The sequence below is a fragment of the Delphinapterus leucas genome, chromosome 19, assembly GCF_059928025.1.
Source record: "Delphinapterus leucas isolate spDelLeu-1000000601 "Yukka" chromosome 19, BTC_Dleu_Yukka2, whole genome shotgun sequence".
Classification (NCBI taxonomy): Eukaryota; Metazoa; Chordata; class Mammalia; order Artiodactyla; family Monodontidae; genus Delphinapterus; species Delphinapterus leucas.
Window position 1 is genome coordinate 68,626,805 of NC_143147.1, and position 24,620 is coordinate 68,651,424.

The window sequence follows — 24,620 nt, forward strand, 5'->3', positions numbered from 1 at the left end:
TTAAGACAAATGCATCCTTAACAGATAGAATGTTTCCAAGCTTTTGAACCAGGTTATCAATTTTCGACTCCAATAACGTGTAGGGTAGCTTTTGTACATTTATTTGCCTTTCCTTTCACTCAATACCTGGTGATAAAATATAGATTCTAACTCAGAGTTCCGTGGCCGAGTCATCCATTCAAGTCACTTGAGGTATTTATTACATTTAGATTTCTTTACTTCTCAAATATTATAAATCAGAAACGATCATGAATCCCTTCCTTTTTTTTTCTCTTCTTGGCCGCAACGCACTGCGCGGCTTGCGGGATCCAGTTCCCCGACCAGGATTGAGCCCAGCCCACGGCAGTGATAGCACCGCATCCTAACCACTAGGCCACCAAAGAAGTCCCATGAATCCTTATTTTTAAAAGCTCCCAGATATGGGGTTCACTAATACGCCTAGAATTTAGAAGCCACTGCCCTTAAAATTTTAAATGGTTATGAGCATTCATTAAAACGACCAATTTAAAGACAATTCAGACATGGTACACGCTAAAAGATCACTCCTATAAGTATACATCGCACTGCAAAACGAGAAGCTGTCCTGGGTTTCAGGTTTATGGTTAATACAGGGGAGGCCTACAGTCTCCAACAGGTGGGCCAGACGCTGTTGCATAAGTAAGGAAACTAGCTCCCCCTGGTGTTCAGTGTCTGTCATGACCGCCTGAGGGTGCTGAACAAGAAAAGTGCCAAGGTCAGGAACTTGCAAAATTTCGTTTTTCACGTACGAAAAACTCTCACGGCCAAATCACAATGACCACAGTGACTATAGATCTCCTAGAGGGGAAATGGGACAGCAAAACTGATACCCCAGAACACTTTATCTATAAAGGCTTTTAAAATATGGTTCACCCAAGGTTATGGGAAAAAAATACAAATTGTTGTGGCCATGAATTTATATTATGTATCTACCTTTCCGGCAACTCAAGAAGAGAACAAGCACGCTAACCATCCTAGCAACTTACTCCCCTAGAATTCGACCCAAACTCTACCTTCTCTACACTGGGGACTCTCTTGCTAAGTCCCCACTTCACTGCGGGTCTCCCGACTGTGTGAGGGCAGCAGGGCCATCCTAACCTGTCCTCAGCAGAAGCCTGATCCTCTCCCCACATCCTACCGGCTCTGCTTGCTAAATATATCCAGAACCTGACTGCCTTTGCCAACTCCGCCAGCAGCCCTGGTCCGAGTCAATGTCATCTTCGCTCCATCACTGCAATCGTCTTACAGCAGGTTTGCCCACTTCCGCTCTCGCCACACATGTACCCCAGCCCACCCTGGCCTTCGTTTTCCAGACAGAAGCCTTATAACAATCCTTTTAAAGCATGAGTTGTACACGACCACATGCCCAAGTCTAGTACTTTCTGCCCGGCTCTTACTGCACCTGCTTTATTATTGTTCCTTGAAATCACACGCCTCAGGCCTTGGCATCTGTGGTTCCCTTTGCCTGGTCCCGCTTCCCTGAGATGTGCACATGACATGAGCCTTCAATTTGGTCCCCCCCGCAAAAGTCACCCCCCTGAGGAGGCATGCGTGAATATCCTATCCAAAACAGCACTTGTTTCTACCCCTTTACTCTGAGGTTATAAAAGTATTGTTTACTCACTTATTATCATTAAGGCATAGCAGTTTTTTGCTCACCGCTATATCCCCAAAGCTTTGAGCAGGGCCTGGCACATTGTAGGTGATGCTCCAAAAAAAATGGATGAGTTAATGAGTGCCTCATTTTTCATTAACATTTTCCAGAGGAAAAAAAAAAAGGTACCTATTTACGATTACACTCAAGAGTCTGGTGCTTCTGCGAATCAGCTCGACGGCCTGAAAGCACGGTGCTCAAAACCTGCTGGTCCCAGGCTCGTCCCGCATTCTGTACCCCTCCCTCTCCCCTGCTTGAGTGAGTCAGAGCCCCTTAATCAGCGGCTCCTTTAACCCCGTCCTGTCTGAGCGAAGAACAGACGCCCTCAGGCGACCTACACGCACAGGAGAGGCCAAATCCAAAGCTGAGCCCTAGGAGCTGTACGAACAAAGAAGAGAAAGGGAAATCTCTCCCAGCAGCCTCGGGAGCAGTGGATTAAATCTCCACAGTCAACCCGATGTACCTGCATCTGGGGAATACCTGAATGGACAACGAATCAACCCAACATTGAGGCGGTAGACCTTGGGAGCAGCGGTAGACTTGGGGTTTGCCTTCTGCATATGATTTGTTTCTGGTTTTATGTTTATCTTAGTTTAGTATTTAGAGTTTATTATCATTGGTAGATTTATTGATTTGGTTACACTCTTTCTTTTTTTTAATATTTATATATATTTTTTCTTTTCCTCTTTTTGTGAGTGTGTATATGTAACGCTTCTTTGTATGATTTTGTCTGTATAGCTTTGCTTTTACCATTTGTCCTAGGGGTTGTTCTTAGTATAGTTTTTGGTGCTTGTTATCATTGGTGGTTTTGTTTTTAGGTTTGGTTGCTCTCTTCCTTCTTTCTTTTATTACTTTTTAATTTTAATTTTTCAGTTTTTTTATTTTAATAACTTTATTTTTTTCTTTCTTTCTTTCTCCCTTTTCTTCTGAGCCATGTGGCTGACAGGGTCTTAGTGCTCCGGCCCGGTGGCAGCCTGTACCTCTGAGGCAGGAGAGCAGAGTTCAGGACATTGGTCCACCAGAGACGTCCTGGCGCCATGTAATATCAAACAGCGAAAGCTCTCCCAGAGATCTCCATCTCAACGCTAAGACCCAGCTCCACTCAACGACCAGCAAGCTACAGGGCTGGACGCCCCATGCCAAACAACTAGCAAGACAGGAACACAACCCCACCCATCAGCAGAGAGGCTGCCTAAAATCATAATAAGGTCACAGACACCCCAAAACACACCACCAGATGTGGTCCTGCCCACCAGAAAGACAAGATCCAGCCTCATCCACCAGAACACAGGCACCAGTCCCCTCCACCAGGAAGCCTACACAACCCACTGAACCAACCTTACCCACTGGGGACAGACACCAAAAACAACGGGAACTACGAACCTGCAGCTTGCAAAAAGGAGACCCCAAACACAGTAAGATAAGAAAAATGAGAAGACAGAGAAACACACAGCAGATGAAGGAGCAAGATAAAACCCACCAGACCTAACAAATGAAGAGGAAATAGGCAGTCTACCTGAAAAAGAATTCAGAGTAGTGACAGTAAAGATGATCCAAAATCTTGGAAATAGAATGGAGAAAATACAAGAAATGTTTGACAAGGACCTAGAAGAACTAAGGAGCAAACAAACAATGATGAACAACACAATAAGTGAAATTAAAATTCTCTACAAGGAATCAACAGCAGAATAACTGAGGCAGAAGAACAGATAAGTGACGTGGAAGATAAAATAGTGGAAATAGCTACCGCAGAGCAGAATAAAGAAAAAAGAATGAAAAGAATTGAGGACAATCTGAGACACCTCTGGGACAACATTAAACGCACCAACATTTGAATTATAGGGGTCCCAGAAGAAGAAGAGAAAAAGAAAGGGACTGAGAAGATATTTGAAGATATTATAGTTGAAAGCTTCCCTAATATGGGAAAGGAAATAGTCAATCAAGTCCAGGAAGCACAGAGAGTCCCATACAGGATAAATCCAAGGAGAAACACGCCAAGACACATTTTAATCAAACAATCAAAAATTAAATACAAAGGCAAAATATTAAAAGCAGCAAGGGAAAAACAACAAATAACATACAAGGGAATCTCCATAAGGTTAACAGCTGATCTTTCAGCAGAAACTCTGCAAGCCAGAAGGGAGTGGCAGGTCATATTTAAAGTGATGAAAGGGAAAAACCTACAACCAGGATTACTCTACCCAGCAAGGATCTCCTTCAGATTCCACAGAGAAATTAAAACCTTTACAGACAAGCAAAAGCTAAGAGAATTCAGGGCCACCAAACCAGCTTTACAACAAATGCTAAAGGAACTTCTCTAGGCAGGAAACACAAGAGAAGGAGAAGACGTACAATAACAAACCCAAAACAATTAAGAAAATGGTAATAGGAACATACATTATCAATAACTACCTTAAATCCAAATGGATTAAATGCTCCAGCCAAAAGACATAGACTGGCTGAGTGGATACAAAAACAAGACCTGGAGATTGGTTCAAGATGGCGGAGTAGAAGGACGTGCTCTCACTCCCTCATTCGAGAACACCAGAATCACAACTAACTGCTGAACAGTCATCGACAGGAAGACACTGGAACTCACCAAAAAAGATACCCCGCATCCAAAGACGAAGGAGAAGCCACAATGAGACGGTAGAAGGGGTGCTATCACAATATAACCAAATCCCATAACTGCTGGGTGGGTGACTCACAAACTGGAGAACACTTATACCACAGAAGTCCACCCACTGGAGTGCAGGTTCTGAGCCCCACGTCAGGCTTCCCAACCTGGGGGTCTGGCAACGGGAGGAGGAATTCCTAGAGAATCAGACTTTGAAGACTAGTGGGATTTGATTTCAGGACTTCAACAGGACTGGGGGAAACAGAGACTCCACTCTCGGAGGGCACACACAAAGCAGTGTGCGCATCGGGACCCGGGGAAGGAGCAGTGACCCCAGGGGAGACTGAACCAGACCTACCTGCTAGTGTTGGAGGGTCTCCTGCAGAGGCGGGGGGTGGCTATGGCTCACCAAGGGACAAGGATACTGGCAGCAGAAGTTCTGGGAAGTACTCCTTGCCGTGAGCCCTCTGAGAGTTTGCCATTAGCCCCACCAAAGAGCCTGGGTAGGCTCCAGTGTTGGGTCGTCTCAGGCCAAACAACCAACGGGGAGGGAACCCAGCCCCACCCAGCCCCACCCATCAGCAGACAAGTGGATTAAAGTTTTACTGAGCTCTGCCCACCAGAGCAACAGGCAGCTCTACCCACCACCAGTCCCTCCCATCAGGAAACTTCCACAAGCCTCTTAGATAGCCTCATCCACCAGAGCACAGACAGCAGAAGCAAGAAGAACTACAATCTTGCAGCCTGTGGAACAAAAACCACATTCACAGAAAGATACACAAGATGAAAAGGCAAAGGGTTATGTACCAGATAAAGGAACAAGATAAAACCCCAGAAAAACAACTAAATGAATTGGAGATAGGCAACCTTCCAGAAAAAGAATTCAGCAGAATGATAGTGAAGATGATCCAGGACCTTGGAAAAATGATGGAGGCAAAGATCGAGAAGATGCAAGAAATGTTTAACAAAGATCTAGAAGAATTACAGAACAAACAGACAGAGATGAACAATACAATAACTGAAATGAAAAATACACTAGAAGGAATCAATAGCAGAATAACTGAGGCAGAAGAACAGATAAGTGACCTGGAAGACAGAATGGTGGAATTCACTGCTGCAGAACAGAATAAAGAAAGAAGAATGAAAAGAAATGAAGACAGCCGAAGAGAACTCTGGGACAACATTAAACGCAACAACATTCGCATTATAGGGGTCCCAGAAGGAGAAGAGAGAGAGAGAGGACCAGAGAAAATATTTGCAGAGATTATAGTCATAAACTTCCATAACATGGGAAAGGAAATAGCCACCCAAGTCCAGGAAGTGCAGGGAGTCCCATACAGGATAAACCCAAGGAGAAACACGCCAAGACACATAGTAATCAAATTGGCAAAAATTAAAGACAAAGAAAAATTATTGAAAGCAGCAAGGGAAAAACAACAAATAACATAAAAGGGAACTCCCATGAGGTTAACAGCTGATTTCTCAGCAGAAACTCTACAAGCCAGAAGGGCGTGGCATGATATACTTAAAATGATGAAAGGGAAGAACCTACAACCAAGATTACTCTACCGGGCAAGGATCTCATTCAGATTCGATGGAGAAATCAAAAGCTTTACAAACAAACAAAAGCTAAGAGAATTCAGCACCACCAAACCAGCTCTACAAGAAATGCGAAAGGAACTTCTCTAAGTGGGAAACACAAGAGAAGAAAAGTACCTACAAAAACAAACCCAAAATAATTAAGAAAATGGTAATAGGAACATACATATCAATAATTACCTTAAATGTGAATGGATTAAATGTTCCAACCAAAAGACACAGGCTTGCTGAATGGATACAAAAACAAGACCCATATATAGGCTGTCTACAAGAGACCCACTTCAGACCTAGGGACACAAACAGACTGAAAGTGAGGGGATGGAAAAAGATATTCCATGCAAACAGAAATCAAAAGAAAGCTGGAGTAGCAATACTCATATCAAATAGATTTTAAAATAAAGAATGTTACAAGAGACAAGGAAGGACACTACATAATGATCAAGGGATCAATCCAAGAAAAAGGTATAACAATTATAAATATATATGCACCCAACATAGGAGCACCTCAATAGATAAGGCAACTGCTAACAGCTCTAAAAGAGGAAATCGACAGTTATACAATAGTAGTGGGGGACATTAACACCTCACTTACACCAATGGACAGATAATCCAAACAGAAAATTAATAAGGAAAGACAAGCTTTAAATGGTACAACAGACCAGATAGATTTAATTGATATTTATATGACATTCCATCCAAAAACAACAGACTACATTTTCTTCTCAAGTGTGCACAGAACATTCTCCAGGATAGATCACATCTTGGGTCACAAGTCAAGCCTCAGTAAATGTAAGAAAATTGAAATCATATCAAGCGTCTTTTCTGACCACAACGCTATGAGATTAGAAATGAATTACAGGGGAAAAAACATAAAAAAACACAAACACATGGAGGCTAAACAATACGTTACTAAATAACCAAGAGATCACTAAAGAAATCAAAGAGGAAATCAAACAATACCTACAGACAAATGACAATGAAAACACGACGATCCAAAGCCTACGGGATGCAGCAAAAGCAGTTCTAAGAGGGAAGTTTATAGCTATACAAGCCTACCTCAAGAAACAAGAAAAATCTCAAATAAACAATCTAACCTTACACCTAAAGGAACTAGAGAAAGAAGAACAAACAAAACCCAAAGTTAGCAGAAGGAAAGAAATCATAAAGATCAGAGCAGAAATAAATGAAATAGAAACAAAAGCAAAGATCAATAAAACTAAAAGCTGGTTCTTTGAGAAGATAAACAAAATTGATAAACCATTAGCTAGATTCATCAAGAAAAAGAAAGAGGACTCAAATCAGTAAAATTAGAAATGAAAAAGGAGAAGTTACAACAGACACCGCAGAAATACAAAGCATCCTAAGAGAATACTACAAGCAACTCTATGCCAATAAAATGGACAACCTGGAAGAAATGGACAAATCCTTAGAAAGGTATAACCTTCCAAGACTGAACCAGGAAGAAATAGAAAATATGAACAGACCAATCACAAGTAACGAAATTGAAACTGTGATTAAATATCTTCCAACAAACAAAAGTCCAGGCCCAGATGGCTTCACAGGTGAATTCTATCAAACATTTAGAGAAGAGCTAACACCCAACCTCCTCAAACTCTTCCAAAAAATTGCAGAGGAAGGAAAACTCCCAAACTCATTCTATGAGGCCACCATCACCCTGATACCAAAACCAGACAAAGATACTACAAAAAAAGAAAATTACAGACCAATTATCACTGGTGAACACAGATGCAAAAATCCTCAACAAAACACTACCAAAACAGAATCCAACAACACATTAAAAGGATCATACACCATGATCAAGTGGGATTTATCCCAGAGATGCAAGGATTCTTCAATATAGGCAAATCAATCAATGTGATACATCATATTAACAAATTGAAGAATAAAAACCACATGATCATCTCAAGAGATGCAGAAAAAGTTTCTGGGGCTTCCCTGGTGGCGCAGTGGTTGAGAGTCCGCCTGCCGATGCAGGGGACATGGGTTCATGCCCCGGTCCGGGAAGATCCCACATGCCGCGGAGCAGCTGGGCCCGTGAGCCATGGCCACTGAGCCTGCACGTCCAGAGCCTGTGAGAGGCCAAAACAGTGAGAGGCCTGCGTACCGCAAAAAAAAAAAAAAAAAAGCTTCTGACAAAATTCAACACCCATTTATGCTAAAAACTCTCCAGAAAGTGGGCATAGAGGGAACCTACTTCAACATGATAAAGGCCATATATGACAAGCCCAGAGCAAACATCATTCTCAATGGTGAAAAACTGAAAGCATTTCCTCTAAGATCAGAAACAAGACAAGGATGTCCACTCTCACCACTATTATTCAACATAGTTTTGGAAGTCCTAGCCACGGCAATCAGAGAAAAAAAAGAAATAAAAGGAATCCAAATTGGAAAAGAAGAAGTAAAACTGTCCCTGTTTGCAGATGACATGATACTATACATAGAGAATCCTAAAGATGCCACCAGAAAACTACTAGAGCTAATCAATGAATTTGCTAAAGTTGCAGGATACAAAATTAATGCACAGAAATCTCTTGCATTCCTATACACTAATGATGAAAAATCTGAAAGAAAAATTAAGGAAACACTCCCACTTACCATTGCAACAAAAAGAATAAAATACCTAGGAATAAACCTACCTAGGGAGACAAAACACCTGTATGCAGAAAACTATAAGACACTGATGAAGGAAAGTAAAGATGATACAAACAGATGGAGAGATATATCATGTTCTTGGATTGGAAGAATCAATACTGTGAAAATGACTCTACTACACAAAGCAATCTACAGATTCAATGCAATCCCTATCAAATTACCAATGGCATTTTTTACAGAACTAGAACAAAATATCTTGAAATTTGTATGGAGACACAAAAGACCCCGAATAGCCAAAGCAGTCTTGAGGGAAAAAAACGGAGCTGGAGGAATCAGACTCCCTGACTTCAGACTATACTGCAAAGCTACAGTAATCAAGACAATATGGTACTGGCACAAAAACAGAAATATAGATCAATGCAGCAGGATAGAAAGCCCAGAGATAAACCCACACACCTATGCTCAACTAATCTATGACAAAGGAGGCAAGGATACACAATGGAGAAAAGACAAGTTTCTTCAATAAGTGATGATGGGAAAACTGGACAGCTACATGTAAAAGAATGAAATTAGAACACTCCCTAACACCATACACAAATATAAACTCAAAATGGATTAGAGACCTAAATATAAGACTGGACACTATAAAACTCTTAGAGGAAAACATAGGAAGAACACTCTCTGACATAAATCACAGCAAGATCTTTTTTGATCCACCTCCTAGAGTAATGGAAATAAAAACAAAAATAAACAAATGGGACCTAATGAAACTTAAAAGCTTTTGCACATCAAAGGAAACCACAAACAAGACGGAAAGACAACCCTCAGAATGGGAGAAAATATTTGCAAATGAATCATGGGACAAAGGATTAATCTCCAAAATATATAAACAGCTCATGCAGCTCAATATTAAAAAAACAAACAGCCCAATGCAAAAATGGGCAGAAGACCTAAATAGACATTTCTCCAAAGAAGACATACAGATTGCCAACAAACACATGAAGAGCTGCTCAACATCACTAATTATTAGAGAAATGCAAATCAAAACTACAATAAGGTATCACCTCACACCAGTTAGAATGGGCATCATCAGAAAATCTACAAACAACAAATGCTGGAGAGGGTGTGGAGAAAAGGAACCCTCTTGCACTGTTGGTGGGAATGTAAATTGATACAGCCACTATGGAGACCAGTATGGAGGTTCCTTTAAAAACTAAAAATAGAACTACCATAGGACCCAGCAATCCCACTACTGGGCGTATACCCTGAGAAAACCATAATTCAAAAAGACACATGCACCCCAGTGTTCACTGCAGCCCTATTAACAATAGCACTATTGTCATGGAAGCAACCTAAGTGTCCACCGACAGATGAATGGATAAAGAAGATGTGGCAATGGAATATTACTCAGCCATAAAAAGAAATGAAATTGAGTTATTTGTAGCAAGGTGGATAGACCTAGAGTCTGTCATACAGAGTGAAGTAAGTCAGAAAGAGAAAAACAAATACCATATGCTAACACATATATATGGAGTCTAAAAAAAAAAAAAAAAGGTTATGAAGAACCTAGGGGCAGGACAGGAATAATGACGCAGATGTAGAGAATGGACTTGAGGACACAGGGAGGGGGAAGGGTAAGCTGGGACGAAGTGAGAGAGTGGCACGGACATATATACACTACCAAATGTAAAACAGATAGCTAGTGGGAAGCAGCCGCACAGCACAGGGAGATCAGCTCGGTGCTTTGTGACCACCTAGAGGGGTGGGATAGGGAGGGTGGGAGGGAGACACAACAGGGAGGAGATACGGGGATATATGTATACGTATAGCTGATTCATTTTGTTATATAGCAGACACACACCACTGTAAAGCAATTATACTCCAATAAAAATGTTAAAAAAAAAAAAAAAAAAAAAAGCCCTGCTGGTCCAGGGACTTCCCTGGTGGCGCAGTGGTTAAGGATCCGCCTGCCAATGCAGGGGACACAGGTTCGAGCCCTGGTCCGGGAAGATCCCACATGCCACAGAGCAACTAAGCCCGTGTGCCACAACTACTGAGCCCACATGCCACAGCTACTGAAGCCCACGCACCTAGAGCCCGTGCTCCATAACAAGAGAAGCCACCGCAATGAGAAGCTGGCGCACCACAACAAAGAGTAGCCCCCTCTCACCACAAGTGGAGAAAGCCCCGCACAGCAATGAAGACCCAACGCAGCCAAAAATAAATTAAATAAATAAATTTGTTCAAAAAAAAAACCCTGCTGGTCCAACATCTGAGATGGGTGTCGAAGGGCAGTAAGGTCCTATATGGGCAGGTCAGCTCTGAGGAAGAAAACATAAATCCATCGGAGACTAAACAAACAGTGGGAAGAAATCACCACTAGGGTAGGTATGTCAGTCTTCAGTATCTGCTGGTTCCACATCTGAGGAGCCACCCAACTGAGGATTGAAAACATTTGGGAAAAAAAGCTTCCAGAAAGTTCCAAAAATCAAAACTTGAATTTCCCACATGCCTGGCAACTATTTAAATAGCATTTACATTGTATTTACAACTCTTTATATCGTATCAGGTATTATAAGTGATCTAGGGATGATTTAAGGTATACTGGAGGATGTGCATAGGTAATATACAAATACTCCACCATTTTGTATCAGGGACTTGAGCATCCACAGATTTTGGTACTGGGGGCCGGGGGCAGGTCCTGGAACCAATCCTCCTGCAGATACAGGGAGCCTGAATGCGAACGGAATGCTGTGAGTTTGAACATACACTGCTGGTGTAGAATTTGTTTTAACTTAACCTATTTTCCAGCAGACTTTTTTTTCATGATGCCTCCCCCCTCACCCGCAACGGACCGCACACAGCTTGTGGGATCTTAGTTCCCTGACCCCAGGCCCTTGGCGGCAAAAGCACAGTCCTAACCACTGGACCGCCAGGGAATTCCCTCACAATGCTTTTTTTTTTTTTTCCCCCAGTGGCTCAACTGGTAGCAAGTGCTTTTCTATATATTGAGCCTCTTTTTTTTTTGGTGCTCAAGCAAAGCACTGTGATTTCTCTGACTTTGAGCAACCCCAGATGGCCCAACTTGAATAGAAAAGAGGTTGAAAGAAAGTTTAATCTTATAAGCTCTTCTCTAAACAATGTGAAAAAAACTGGTTAGGTGCCTGGCTTGTGGTATTTTACTTCTTATGAGGTCATACAGCACAGTGACAACAAAGCAGAACCTGAAATTGGGGAGATCTGGTCCCATTTTTGCCATTGGTGTAACTAACTACACAAGAGTTTACTTCGCTACTGCGGGCTTGTTTGCACATTAACACTTCCCAACTCTGCTTTCCAAAAGTGGAAAGGACGCACCAGGCCCTTCGCAATGGGAGGAGACAGTAAAAAATCCATCCGCCACAGGGAAAAACCGCAAGACCCCAAGGCAAATCTACAGGGAATCCAGAGGCCCTTACAGTGCTCCCCACCTTTCAGCCTGAATGTGAACCCTCTCTGTACACACTGTCCGAAGACCCCGTGAGCTTTTCCTTTCAAAGCCTCACTCCCTTGTTACTTCAGCTTCACAGGGACATCTTTGCATGCGGACTAGAAATCGGTCCGAACTGAGCTCCGCCCCGTCCAATACAGCAGCCAGGACCCGTGGGACCTGCTGACCACTTGAAATGCGGCCAATGGGTACTGAGAGGCGCTGCCCCAGTAAAATACACGCGGAATTTGAAGACTTAGTAGGTGAAAATAATGTGAAGTGAGGTAAGTCAGAGAAAGACTGATGCTGTATGCCATCACATACACATGGGCTTTACCAGAGCAAAACTGATACAAACAGGGAAGAGAATGGTAGTTATCAGGGGTTGGGGGAGGGCGAACAGGAGCGAAGGTTTAAGGATCCAAATTCTCAACCAGTAGATAAATAAATCCTGGAGATGAGTGCACAGTACCGGGATGACACAGACAACAATACCGTATTATAAACATCAAACCTGCCAGGAGACCAGGTCTTAGTTATTCCCAGACACACACACACACATACACACACGCAAGGAATGTAAAATATGTAAGTCTTATACCCATCACCCGTTGGTAATATTCTGGACGTACTGGAGCACGCAGACTACACGATTACATTAATTTCACCTGCTTCTCTCTGCACGCGCTCACGGGGCTCCTAGAAACATGCCCTGCCACAGTGGCTCGTGTTACACCGGCCGGAGCCGCTCTGATCACCCATCTGAGCCGAAGCAAGGAATGAGGTTAAGGCTCCACAGGCCTCGGCACCGCTGGGTCCGCACGGATGCACTCACGGCTCTGCGCCCGCGTCCCTCGCCCGCTGGCCTCCAGCCCCGCCTGCGGCCCACGTGGCTGCACTGCGCTCGGTCGTCCGGTCCCGCGGAAGGGAGGCCCGCTGCGCCCCGCGGTCCGGTCGGTCCGGACGGGGGAGCCCCGGGCGGAAGCTGCCGGGCGCTTCCTGCGGGGGAGAGGGAGGAGGAAGGAGAGGGGGAGGAGGGAGGTCGGGGGACCAGGATGGGAGCGCGCTCGTTCGCGGCGCGGGCATCTCTGCTGCGGGGCCGGGGCCGCGCTCGGCCTCCCGCTTTAGTCTCTGCGGCCTGAACTGAAAACGTAACCCTTCCCTTGCCCCGAGAGACACTGCTGAGTCCCTGGGCGCCACCGTGAACGCTCCAGATTCACTGTTTTCTAGACTGGTGCTCACCCGTGGAAAACTACTCTCTTTACTCCCAAATACCTTGTTCCTTCAGCACTTGCAGAGCAAAAGCTGCATAGGTTTCTGTTTGTCACTAAGTGAAAATCATTCTTAAAAACTACAAAGATTTACCTACAGTGTATAAATTTAGTTGCAGGAAACAAATTATCTAACTTAACCCTAAGAAATGTTCCAAAAGTAAATGCAATGCAATAACACACTTCAGTGATGATTTCTGAGTAAGTGTCCATGACCTAAAACTTCTGCTCATCCAGCTTGTGACAAGAGTGAATGATTTGTTTCAATAGACCTTTTTCCTGGTCTCACAGTGCTGCGGTGCAAACAGGCTTCTATCTTGACCAAATAACTGTAACCCCCACTGACACACACAGCCAAATCTGAGTTCCTTTAGGCTTGTAACTAACGCTGACCTACACGACTAAAGCTGTGCTTACCCTGTAGGAAAAGGAAAGAAAACTGGACGGAATGGAGAAGGGTTAAAAGCGCATGACTCCAGGAAGATACACAACCCGTAATACAATCCACGAAAGTCCACGCTGCACTGGGTTCTCTCTGCAGTATTAGAATGACCAAGCGTCTGCCCTCCAGTTAGTTTTAACGGCAAACCACCATTTTCTAAATGACCCAGGGAGGTTTGATCGAGTAGGAGAGTGAATGGAAGAGAAACCGTTGGTTCGGTTCTAAAATGTGCTTTAAATCATACTGCAATAAATAATAACTGAAAGGATTTAGGCATCAAAGTTAAAAAATTACCTTTAGTTTCACCCTCAAGATTAAAGGAGAAGTGGGAATCTGCTGGGCATGCAGTCATGTGATTTGCTCTAATTTCTAGATTTCCGGGAGACTCGGATCCAGCTGAGGCAGGCTCTCCGGCTCTCAGGTCTGAGGTCTTCGCCCTGTTCCCCACGGTGGGAATCCAGCCCACGTTCCCAGCCGGACAGGCCGTCATGGGCATTCCTAGTACACCCACGGGGAACCCCACCCGGCGATCTCACTCAAAGAAACAATGCAACAGAAAAAGTGCAACACTCACAACCGTAAGGACCAGTATGTAAGAGGGAAGAGCCAGCCTGACTCCATGCTGGATCTGTGTCTTTCACTTTAACCTTCCTGTTCTGCCACTTTTGCTACAATTTAAGAATGTTGCCTAGAGCCTGAAATATACAGAAGGCTCTGACCTTGAAGGGTGTAACACTTTTCCATTCATATACAGAGGAAAAGCTGCAGAAGAGAGTAACATTTATCTTGCTGGAGGTTCACAGAACATGGTGACCTGACCTAAGGGGACAGCTGCAAGAACAAAGGATTCTGACCCCAAGAAGTCTGCAACAACCAACCACGGCCCCGCCCCTTTTAGTATAAAAGCCTGAATTCTACCAACCACATCCCCGCCCCTTTTAGTTTAAAAGCCTGAATTCTAACTCCTTTGGGACACCAGTCTACCATCTTCTCGGTCTGCTGGCTTTCTGAATAAGGTCACTATTCCTTGCCCCCAAAACTTGACTTACTGGCCTGCCCTGCTGGCCAGGGGGACAAGCTTGGACTCCGTAACAACTACAACAAATCACCTGCAAGACCCCTCACGAAGGGCTCTCTCTGAAAGCTGAGAACTGCAGTCCCCACAAGCATATGGCGCAGTGCAAGTGCCACTGGCACTACCACTGGAAAATATTCTTGAGAAGAGGACATGTTTTAAGCTGCTAAAAACTGAAGTGAGCTGTTGCTTCTTTCAGGGATGAGCTAACAATCAGCAAAGGAAAAAAAGAGGTAAGGCCGCCCCCAAGGGTGGAAAAGTCTGCAGAAAAGCAGAAGGGGTGTGAATGGAGAAAGTGACTTGGCCCGGTCAGCAGACGGGGAGCACCTCTTTCTAAAAACTGAACCAGAAATCACCCTCTGGAAATTATGTTCCTTGGAAACCCTTTCTTAGGACGGGGAGAGCTATTTTTACAGGACTCGTTAGTTACTAGTTAGGGCTGGCCCTGGCTCTCTCAGGAGACATAAACGTATCCGAATGGAAATGTCGTGCTTGCTGCCACACACCAGGCTACTAAGACAGAAGAGAAAGCATTTCGAATTGTTATCATTGTAAATGAGCCCCAGTTCGAAGTTCCAAGTTCCAGTGCTTTGAAAAAAATCCCACTGTTACTCTGACACAGTGCAGAATCAGTGTAACCGTTTATTCCAATGCAGTACAGCTCCACCCAAACGAAAGCATGATGTGCAAGTGTTTATTTTAATTACTCCTATCTGAAGGCTCTTACTTCTGGAGAACAGCAAGGCATTTTGTTATCCACTCTTTCCATTCTTTAAAGGCTTCCACAGGTTTTGGCAAACTCAGAGGATCCGCACGACTATGCTCTGGAGTAGCTGTAGGTGTGTCAATGGACTCAGCACCAACCCACCTCACCAGCGCCTTGAAAACAGATTCATCTTTTAACAAATCCCAGCAAAACAGACTTAGGCAAGAGAAAAACATTAGCTTCCAAATCAAGTTATCTACATCGGTGACTTATGCTACCCCACGGAGATGTTCCATTTGATAAAGATGGTCACGAAAGTGAGACCATGCTTGTCAAAGGGCATGCACCAGAAACACGCCAGCTGCGAGCACACAGGACAGTCATGAGGATGCACAGAAGAGAAGAATTACACTGAGTCCTCACAGTTTTTTGAAGGTGGGAGGATAATTATTTTCTTTTCTCAACTTGCTAAGTGTTCCACAAGGCATTATTATACCGTGGTTGCAATCTGACGGGGATACGTATACACCTGTTAAGTGTACACACAGGCATGCCAGATATACATATGTGAAGACACACGTGTAGACAGGGATTGCAGTCGCTATGTTTGCAGACACACATTCACTTGCACATCGAGATTAGATACTTTCCCTCCTTCTTAAAATCATGCCTTCCTCCTAATGAATATCATACCCTTGTCCCATATGTGGAAAGATAAATCGCTTCCACATATTCATAGTTTTGGGGGGTTTTTAATGTAAATTTATTATTATTTATTTATTTATTTATCTTTGGCTGTGTTGGGTCTTCATTGCTGTGCGCAGGCTTTCTCTAGTTGCTGCGAGCGGGGGCTACTCTTCATTGTGGTGCATGGGCTTCTCATCGCGGTGGCTTCCCTTGTTGCGGAGCATGGGCTCTAGGTGCGCGGGCTTCAGTAGTTGTGGCACGTGGGCTCAGCAGTTGTGGCTCGCGGGCTCTAGAGCACAGGCTCAGTAGTTGTGGCACACGGGCTTAGTTGCTCCGCGGCATGTGGGATCTTCCCGGGCCAGGGCTGGAACCCATGTCCCCTGCACCGGCAGGCGGATTCTTAACCACTGCACTACCAGGCAAGTCCCTTCATAGTTTTTAAACATGAACTTTCCCTCACTTATCAATATTTATTCTGCTCTGCAAAGTCAAGCTCTCTGGCCCTAAATGAACGGGAGACACAGAAACCTCTTCCACCATTTCTCATTGAATTCTAAGTGTGAGGCAAGTCAAAGTTTTTAAGGAAGATATTTCTTTGCACTTTTTTTAAACCCACAGCTTCCTGCTTACCTTTGCACTAATTTCCTCTGAAATCACCTCCAGAGAAGGGCCTAATAGAAAATGGTAGTTTGCTACTTAAATAACCACTTCCCCCTTTATGGCTTCCCCCACTTACTTTGTATCTGTCTTTAAGGTGGAAGCCGACAGCACTCTGCAACTTGCGTAAACAGATGGGGCAAAGGTCGAGGGGACGCTGGTCAGCTTCTTCCAAGTGGTTGGAGCCTTGCATCAGGCATGCGAGCCACTGGCAGTGCCGAAGTCCAAAGATATGTCCAATCTCATGGGTTAAAGTCTGCAAGACATTCACATGGAGGCTTACAGCGCCACGGTCATCAGCAACAAGGTACACCCCCTTCTTTGCATGCTCTTCCAAGAAACCAATTCACAGGAATGAGCTCCCTTACCATCACCACCAAAACCTCAATCTGCCCCAAGACTTAGTCCCTCATTTCCCTGAATGTCTTACTGCCTTCCTCTCTGGGCTTCAGTACTCCCCCGCCCAGGGTTTCTCCACCCCGACACCACTCACATGTTGGACAGGATCATTCCTTGACGGGGTCGGGGTGGGGTGTCTTGTGCGCTGTAGGGTGTTGAGCAGCCCTGGCCTCCACCCACTAGATGCCAGTAGCATCTCCTCCCCCGCTGTGACAACCAGAAATGTCTCCAGACACGGCCAAATATTCCCTGGGTGGCAAAATCACCCCTGGTTGAGACCACTGCTCTGCACCAGTGGGATGCTGGCTAGCATGCAGATTCCGAGGCCCTTCCCCCAGAGATGCCGAGCTGGTGGGCAGCAGGGGAGCAGCTTGACCTGCATGTTAACAAGCAGATCAATGCAGGGCACGTAGAGCTGACCCTTGAACAAGGGGGGGTGGGGCACCGACCCCCGTGCAGTCAAGAACCTGCTCTGGCTTTACAGTCAGCCCTCTGCATCCGCAGTTCCGCGGGCCCTTGCGGTAGGGCAGTACCTATGGCACCAGTGAGGAACACTGCACATAAGTGGACCCATGCAGTTTAAAGCCATGTCGCTTAAGGGTCGGCTGTACTCTGAACCCGTCATTCCATCAGGTGTCATTCTCTACCCCCGACACACAGCAGTGGTGAAAGCAGAAAAGCCTGTCTGGCTATGAAGAAAGGGGGAGACGAGGAGACAGGCTTCCCACAGAGCAGGGCAGGGGGAGACACGAGGAACCAGCAGCAGAACCAGCAGCTGCAGCAGGCAGCCCGGAGCCCAAGGGGAAGGCCCGTTCCCTGCCAGGAGCTAGAGCACAGGGGTCCCGCAGGCCCCCGGGAGTTAGCCCGACTTGACGAGCACGGTGTCCCTACCTGCCCAGAATTCTGGAATTAAGCTAATGGTCAGGAGACGGGTACAGCCAAGGCCGCGTGTCACTAACAGGACAAAAAACCGTCACAGATACTGTACATTTCAGTACGAAGGTACCATTTACATTCCGGTTTTACTGATAACTTCAGTCAAGCAGTATCCACCAAAAGTATACAAATGAGACAAAGTTATTTATAAAACTACCTTAAGGACTGTGGATATATAAATGCAGGGGATCAAGATCTCTTAAAGAAACACTCCTGGTAGATTGTCTGAACAGCTCACCTTACAGGACCGAAGCAGCAAAACACTAGTCACTTCAGGAACGTAATAATTATCAAAAACCGAGTAGTCACTTGAAGACTTCTTCTGCAGCTTCTTCAGTTTGCCTTCGTAGTGGGAGCTGTAAAAATCACTGCCGTACCTGGCAAAGCTGAATATCCCCACACCTAGGAAAAGAAGACAAGCAATGACGGAATAAGAGGAAGATTCCTGAAGACTGAAAAAGAGCCCGCCTGGGCACCTGGCTGGGGAGTGCCCGTCTGTCCTAGTGAGTGCCCGCAGCCCCAGTAAGCTTGGCTAAGGTTCACCCGGACAAAGGAGACTTCTGCCCCAGATTTCCCGATCAGAATCTTCTGCTAACCAACCTGCTCTGCTCTGTAAAACTTAATGATCTTGACGTCAAATTCTTGAGAAATTTTAAGTTCCACGAAGTTTTTTTCCCCACAAAAGAAGTCATTTTGGGGGGAATTCCCTGGCGGTACAGTGGTTAGGACTCTGTGCTTTCACTGCCGTGGGCCCGGGTTCAATTCCTAGTTGGGGAACTAACATCCCACAAGCCAAGTGGCAAAATAAGAATAAAAAAAGAAGTCATTTTCTTAAATAGCCCAAATAAAGTACTCCAAAAGGAGCGACAGAGTGAATGAACCGCAGGCTCATGACCTCACTCTGGAAGATCACAGTAAACAGGTCTCGGTGCCGTGCATGTCACTGAGGGTCCCGTCCTGCCCTCGTGCCCTGCTATACAGGAAGACATCCGGCCACTGCCCCACTGCCTTGGTGACCATGTTTGGACCCTGCCTTCAGAGAGAAGAACCTCTCCTGTCCTCCCCGCTGTAAACTCAGCACAACTCTCTCTGCAGCTGTGCCGGTGACCAGAACAAACCCCTGTAACTGACTTCCTGTGACATCTAGGCTAGTTTCAACCATCTCTGCACAGAGGACAGACTGACGCACCACTCGTTCTAAAGGGGACCGACTGCTTTATGATTCCACTTGTTTACACTGTTGCTTTCACGTATGCCTCCTTCAGTTGCTCTTCGAAAGTAGTAAGGAACATTTGTGTTAAGGAAGTGAATTCGTAGTAAGTTTGTCCAACCTAATTTGATTCAAAAAGAATGCACCTCACTCCACCTTGGTATTTGAGATTTAGGGGAAGAGGGCATTCTGGAAGTTAAGAAAAAACTAAACCTACTCACATCACAAGTGACCTCCTCTGACCAAACAAGTGTGGGTATATTTCACTATAATACCTTCAGCAAGAACATTTTTTTCTTCTAATAATCCTACCAACAGATTATTTCCTTTGGTAATTAAATATTTCTCAATTTTAAAATACCAATCTTTATAAACTTGGAGAGAATGAAGTCACTTGTAGTAGGATACCGTCTCACTGCACAGCAGATCAACCCTGCTCTCCTACTACATCTTCTCTTACATCACACAATTTGATTTAAGAAACTTACTGAGAAAAAAAAAAGAAATAGAAACATTTGGGGGGAGTGCTTCCTGACCTCCTCAAATGCATAAGATAGATTAGTTAACAATATCTAGATAAATACATTGTTTAAATTTTTTTAATGGTTCTATCTCTATCAGGTTAATAATAAAAGGGAAAATAAAGACTTAGCTCATACAAATTCATTTCTGATAGAAAGCTCGTACAAAAGCTCAGGGGGACAGCAGTGACGCAGGTCTCTGAGAGAGTGGGTTAGTTAGTAAGGTCATGGGGGCAGGGGGAGCTGGCGCTGCAAGAATGTAAATGGAGAGTGAGGATGAAGGGCTGGGAGGGAAGAAGAGGCTCCACAGCACCCTAGGCCCCCACCTCTAATGAACTGGGAGGAGAGGTGTGTCTCTAATAGGAAGAAACGTTTGTTAGCGAGAGCTCCCACCCCAACAAACCCTGGGGCTGATGGAACAGCCAGTCTATATCCTCTGTACTCGTACGGGCCCTGGTACTTGCTCCCCATACCTAGAACTAGTGCTAATGCACCATCATGCCCCTCAGTTTACTGGACTTTTCCCCTTGAAATCTGTTTTAGATCCTGGGGGAAAAGGGGAGAAAAATAAGAGCAAAAACGGAGGGGTGGGGAGAAGGCAAAAAGAAAACCAAAATAGGCCAAAGTATGATCTGTTTCTGGGTCCTTCCCCACCCCCAGTGCTATCAAGCAGGGCTCGCAATGAGTCAAAGGTTATTTTACTTCAAGTCAAAGACTGAAACTGACCATAAATAAAATAACAAAATGTCCTGAGACACTGGATATGAAGCACACTTGTAAATCAGTCTACAGCTGCCTCATCTGTGCAAGAAGACTACTAAAAGAGCTGAAAAACGATCAGCAAGACTTTCACTTACATAATGACAATTCAAATATCCTTATTTAATTCACCTTGCCACTGAATTACCTACATTCACCACCTGTTGTGCTGAATGCCTATATATGTGCCAGGCATATGTACACACTTTTTACAGATCAGCACTCTTATGTAAATAATCTCAAAATGACACTGTGAAATAGGTATTATTAGCTTCCAGGTCACACAGGCGCTGAATGGCCAACCTGTGGAGAAACCCAGATCAAAGGGGTCTATCAGCAGCACCCTTCCCTTTACGGCAGGTGCCGCACCAGAGATACTGTACAGTCTTCGGTAGCAACAATGTCAAAAAGGAATACCATCTGTCAAAGAGGCCTGTCCAAAGACAAAATTCCAGGAGTCTCTTGGGTAAAGATCGATCATTGTTATTCCCACAACACAAAAAGCATCTTCAGGTTTCTTCTTTTTTAAGAACTTCAGGATCTGCCCTATTTAAAAAGAAACACACGTGTGATATATATATACAACACACACACACACACACACACGTATATATATAGCTCAATTCAAAGTGTAAAGCTGTTTAATTCACCTGCATGAATCTGTAGGTTCTGCGTGTTATCATTGATTCTAAAGGAGCACCTCGTTGCAGAGACAGGAACTGGTTCTAGGAGTTTTACTGTCAAGCCATAGAAAAATGCTTCACAGTAGCCCTTGAGCCATTTCACATATTCTTCACTGATACTTCTGGTGTTTCCTAGCAATCCTATAGCATGGAAGAAAATTTAAAGACAGACTATGAGATGATTAAAATAGCCTTTACCTCAGTCTACAATTAGAAATTTGGAATTAGACACAAACCAACTGTAAATTTTCAATACACCTTTATCGTTCACTGAGGTGAATACGAATTAGAAAGAAACAAAACATCCTCTTTTAAGGCAGTTTGGCTACAAAACTTCCACCTTGGGAATGAATGTCAAAAATGATTATAAAAACTGCTCGCTTAAATGAGATCGACACCCCAAACTACCCCTGGCCACAGCACCATTGCAAAACCAAACCAAATCCAATATATACCAATGCACTGTACATAAATACTGTGCTTCTGTGGAGAAGGTATCTTTCTGTAAGGATCACTGAAAAACTCTTCAAAGTCTTGGGGAGCCTCAGGATGGGAGGTTATCCAGTCTGACTGCGAATGCAAAGTAATGGGTCCAAAGAGATCACTGTCTGGCCGGAAGGCTTCGTCCATCAGACGCTTTTCCCCAGCATCTAACTTCTCGTACTGTGACACAAGCGCTGGGTTCTTTGAGATGAGAGCTGTCTTTAGTGTGTGCTCAGAGTGCCGTACTGTTTGCATCTACCAGAAAGACACAAGTAGTCACATATAAAATGCATATCCATACTGCTGACTCTAATCTATGTACATCCTCCACAGACATCTTTTATTTCTCCCTGGCACGGAATGACTGATTGATTGCTAATGCCTTGGAGTGATCACTCCAAATTACTGTTTGCTTTGCCCATTTCTAATCAATTTCTTGGGGAGGGTCTCTGAAAGAGTGAAAAGACAACCATGATATTCATTTCTCCATCTCTTAGGGAACCTGCTCCTATTATAAAAACTAGTGGTAACCCTAAGACGTGACCGGATTTCCCATTTTCTTCTAACATTTGGGTAATAATATTGTGAACTGACTCATTAGGGCCACATGAAAAATACTCATCCTTTCCAGTGTGACCCAAAGATGTTCACGACCGAATGGAAAGAGAACTAATGTAAATCTTGCCGTTTCTGTAACTTAACTGCAGGCTAATAATATATCTCAGCCACTGAAGTTCATCGTCTCCGGGTCGTGTCACCCTGAGGAAGACACCAGGTGACTAAAAGCCAGACTCACAGTGACAGGCCTCTTCCATTCACATCGCGTGCCTGCGCAGAGATTTCATCCTTCCCTTTGAACGGGTCAGACAGCTGTTCCACCGCGAGGCTTTGTGAGGGAGGAAAGGAAAAAACTGGACGTCACTGTCTGGAACTACCATATTTTCTAATTATCTACATTTCCTCCAGTTTAATGATAGGCAATTGATGGGCAAGTTTAAGCGAATGGCTGTCCTGGCTGGACATCTGAACTCCGGCGTTCCAGCGTGTGGAAGAAATCCCCCAAACGAAGCTCTGTCTTCTCAAAGCTCTCCTATGAGCAGAGGCTCGTCCTCACTGCTCCACAATGGGCCGAAATGCGACTTCTCCCCCAGGACAACGTCCTGTCGTTCTACCCACCTTCAGGGAGAGGACGGCTCCCTCTCAAGTTTCTGCCTCACAAGGACCGGCATGTCTGGGCCTGGGCGGGAGCGCGTGGTGCCTTCACCCTAACGGTAAAAAGGCGGTGTCAAAGGTCAGGAGGCCTCCCAGGTGGGGGTCACTTCGGGGGAGGATGGGGGTCACTTCGGGGGATGGGGGCCCGAGAGCTGCCGGCGCGCTGGGACCGGAAGCGGACGGCCACCCTGGCCGGGTGTCCATAGCAACTCGCTCCTTGGGCTCGTCCCCGCGCCAGCGCGAGCCGGCCCGGTAGGGGGCGGCCTGGGGGATCCCCGGGGACTGTCGCTTCGTCTTTTCCACCCAAGGAAGCCTGGCCTGGCTCTCCCGAGATACTCCCGCCCCCGCCGTCCTCCCCGCTTCCGCCACGGCTGCTCCTCCCACATCTTCCTCCCTGCCCACCGACCGCGACCGTCCTTATCCTCTACCAGCCGGCCGCCCGGCCAGGAGGCCCCAGCCCGGAGGCTCCAGCCCGGCCCCGCCACCCTCACCCCATCACCCTCACCCCATCACCGTCATCCCGCCGGGCGTCGACGCCGCCCGCCCCGTGCCCTGCGCCGTGCCCTGTGCCGGACGCCGTGCCCCGCCCCCTCGCGCCACGCCACGCCCCACCGTAGCACGCACGCACCGTTGTGCCCCGCCCCTGACGCCCTGTCACGGCCCCGCGCACCATGCCCCGCCCCCGCTGCGCTCCACGCTCCGCCGTCGCGCTCCACGTCTGGCCGTCGCGCTCCACGCCCCGCCCACGCACCCCGCCCACGCCCCTTGACGCCCTGTCACGGCCCCGCCCACGCCGCGCTCTACGCCCCGCCCACGCGCCCCACGCTGCGCCCCACGCTGCGCTCCGCGCTCCACGCCCCGCCCGGCTGCGCGAGGCAGTCTCGAGGGCTCGGGGCCCGAGTCCTAGTGGCTGCCGTGGCCCCAGGTTCTCGGGCGAAGCGCGGTCACGAGGGGGCCACGAGGCGCTGAGATCAGCCCCGCGCTCGGCCTTTCCGCCCTGGCCTCCCGGGGCGCCGCTCTCCGGGGCGCCGCTCCCCGGCCGCGCCCGCGCCGCAGGGTTAGCTGCTCGTGCACGTGCTCGGCTGGCCGTGGGTGTGAGTAGAGCCCTCGGCGTGACAAAGTCCACCGGCGCGGAAGCGAGTCCGCGGCGGCCGCAGGTGGACTCACGGCCCGGCGCGGGTATGCGCCCACTGGCGGCCTCCGAACAAGCCCCCGCCTCCCACTCGCTCCTTTCTGTCCAGCTCCTGTCATTCTTCCCCAAGTTCGCACCGCGCTCACCAGCCCCTCTGTCCTGACGGCTTCCTAGGAAGGAACCTGGGGAACACCTACCTGGCCCTTTGTAATCCTGTTTCCTCAAACCCTTATTCACGACCTCACCTAAAGGGACGCCCAGCTCCCCCTGAGCCAGCCCCAGACATGACTCCTGCCCTCCCAGCCTTAACTCAAAGATACTCCTAAGTCCTGTTTTTCATTCTAAGCCCCTGTCCTACTGCTGCAAAGCAACCTCTGGAAGAGGTTCTCATGTTTAGAATCATCCAAGTTGTCCAAAAAGAAAATTTGTGGGCTTCCCTGGTGGCGCAGTGGTTGAGAATCTGCTCTGCCAATGCAA

At 46.2% G+C, this 24,620-nt stretch overlaps 2 protein-coding genes across 2 annotated transcripts in view; both read right to left on the reverse strand.

Moving 5' to 3' along the window:
* ARSG (arylsulfatase G) overlaps positions 1-15,271 on the reverse strand; it is a 123,371-nt gene extending 108,100 nt beyond the window's left edge. Inside the window, exon 1 of the mRNA XM_089901725.1 lies at positions 12,639-15,271. The gene's annotated coding sequence lies outside the window, so the exon portion shown is untranslated. The remainder of the gene's footprint in view (positions 1-12,638) is intronic.
* A 116-nt stretch (positions 15,272-15,387) lies between these two features.
* AMZ2 (archaelysin family metallopeptidase 2) lies at positions 15,388-23,541 on the reverse strand. Its single transcript, XM_022589810.2, has 9 exons — positions 23,517-23,541; positions 22,976-23,064; positions 22,596-22,685; positions 21,772-22,054; positions 21,284-21,457; positions 21,051-21,179; positions 18,382-18,545; positions 16,888-17,064; positions 15,388-15,637 (listed from the first exon to the last, which is right to left on the reverse strand). Exons 4-9 carry the CDS (start codon positions 22,052-22,054, stop codon positions 15,482-15,484), a joined length of 1,083 nt encoding a protein of 360 aa, XP_022445518.1. The 5' UTR covers positions 22,596-22,685; positions 22,976-23,064; positions 23,517-23,541; the 3' UTR covers positions 15,388-15,481.
* Between the last annotated feature and the right edge of the window lie 1,079 nt (positions 23,542-24,620).

Coding starts and splice junctions, on each gene's coding strand:
- AMZ2 (XM_022589810.2), bottom strand. CDS start 22,054: ATGCAAACAGTACGGCACTCTGAGCACACACTAAAGACAGCTCTCATC. Junction 17,065..18,381: donor TGCTGCTTCGGTCCTGTAAG/GTGAGCTGTTCA, acceptor AATGTCTTGCAG/ACTTTAACCCATGAGATTGG. Junction 15,638..16,887: donor ACCTTAAAGACAGATACAAA/GTAAGTGGGGGA, acceptor TCTGTTTTCAAG/GCGCTGGTGAGGTGGGTTGG.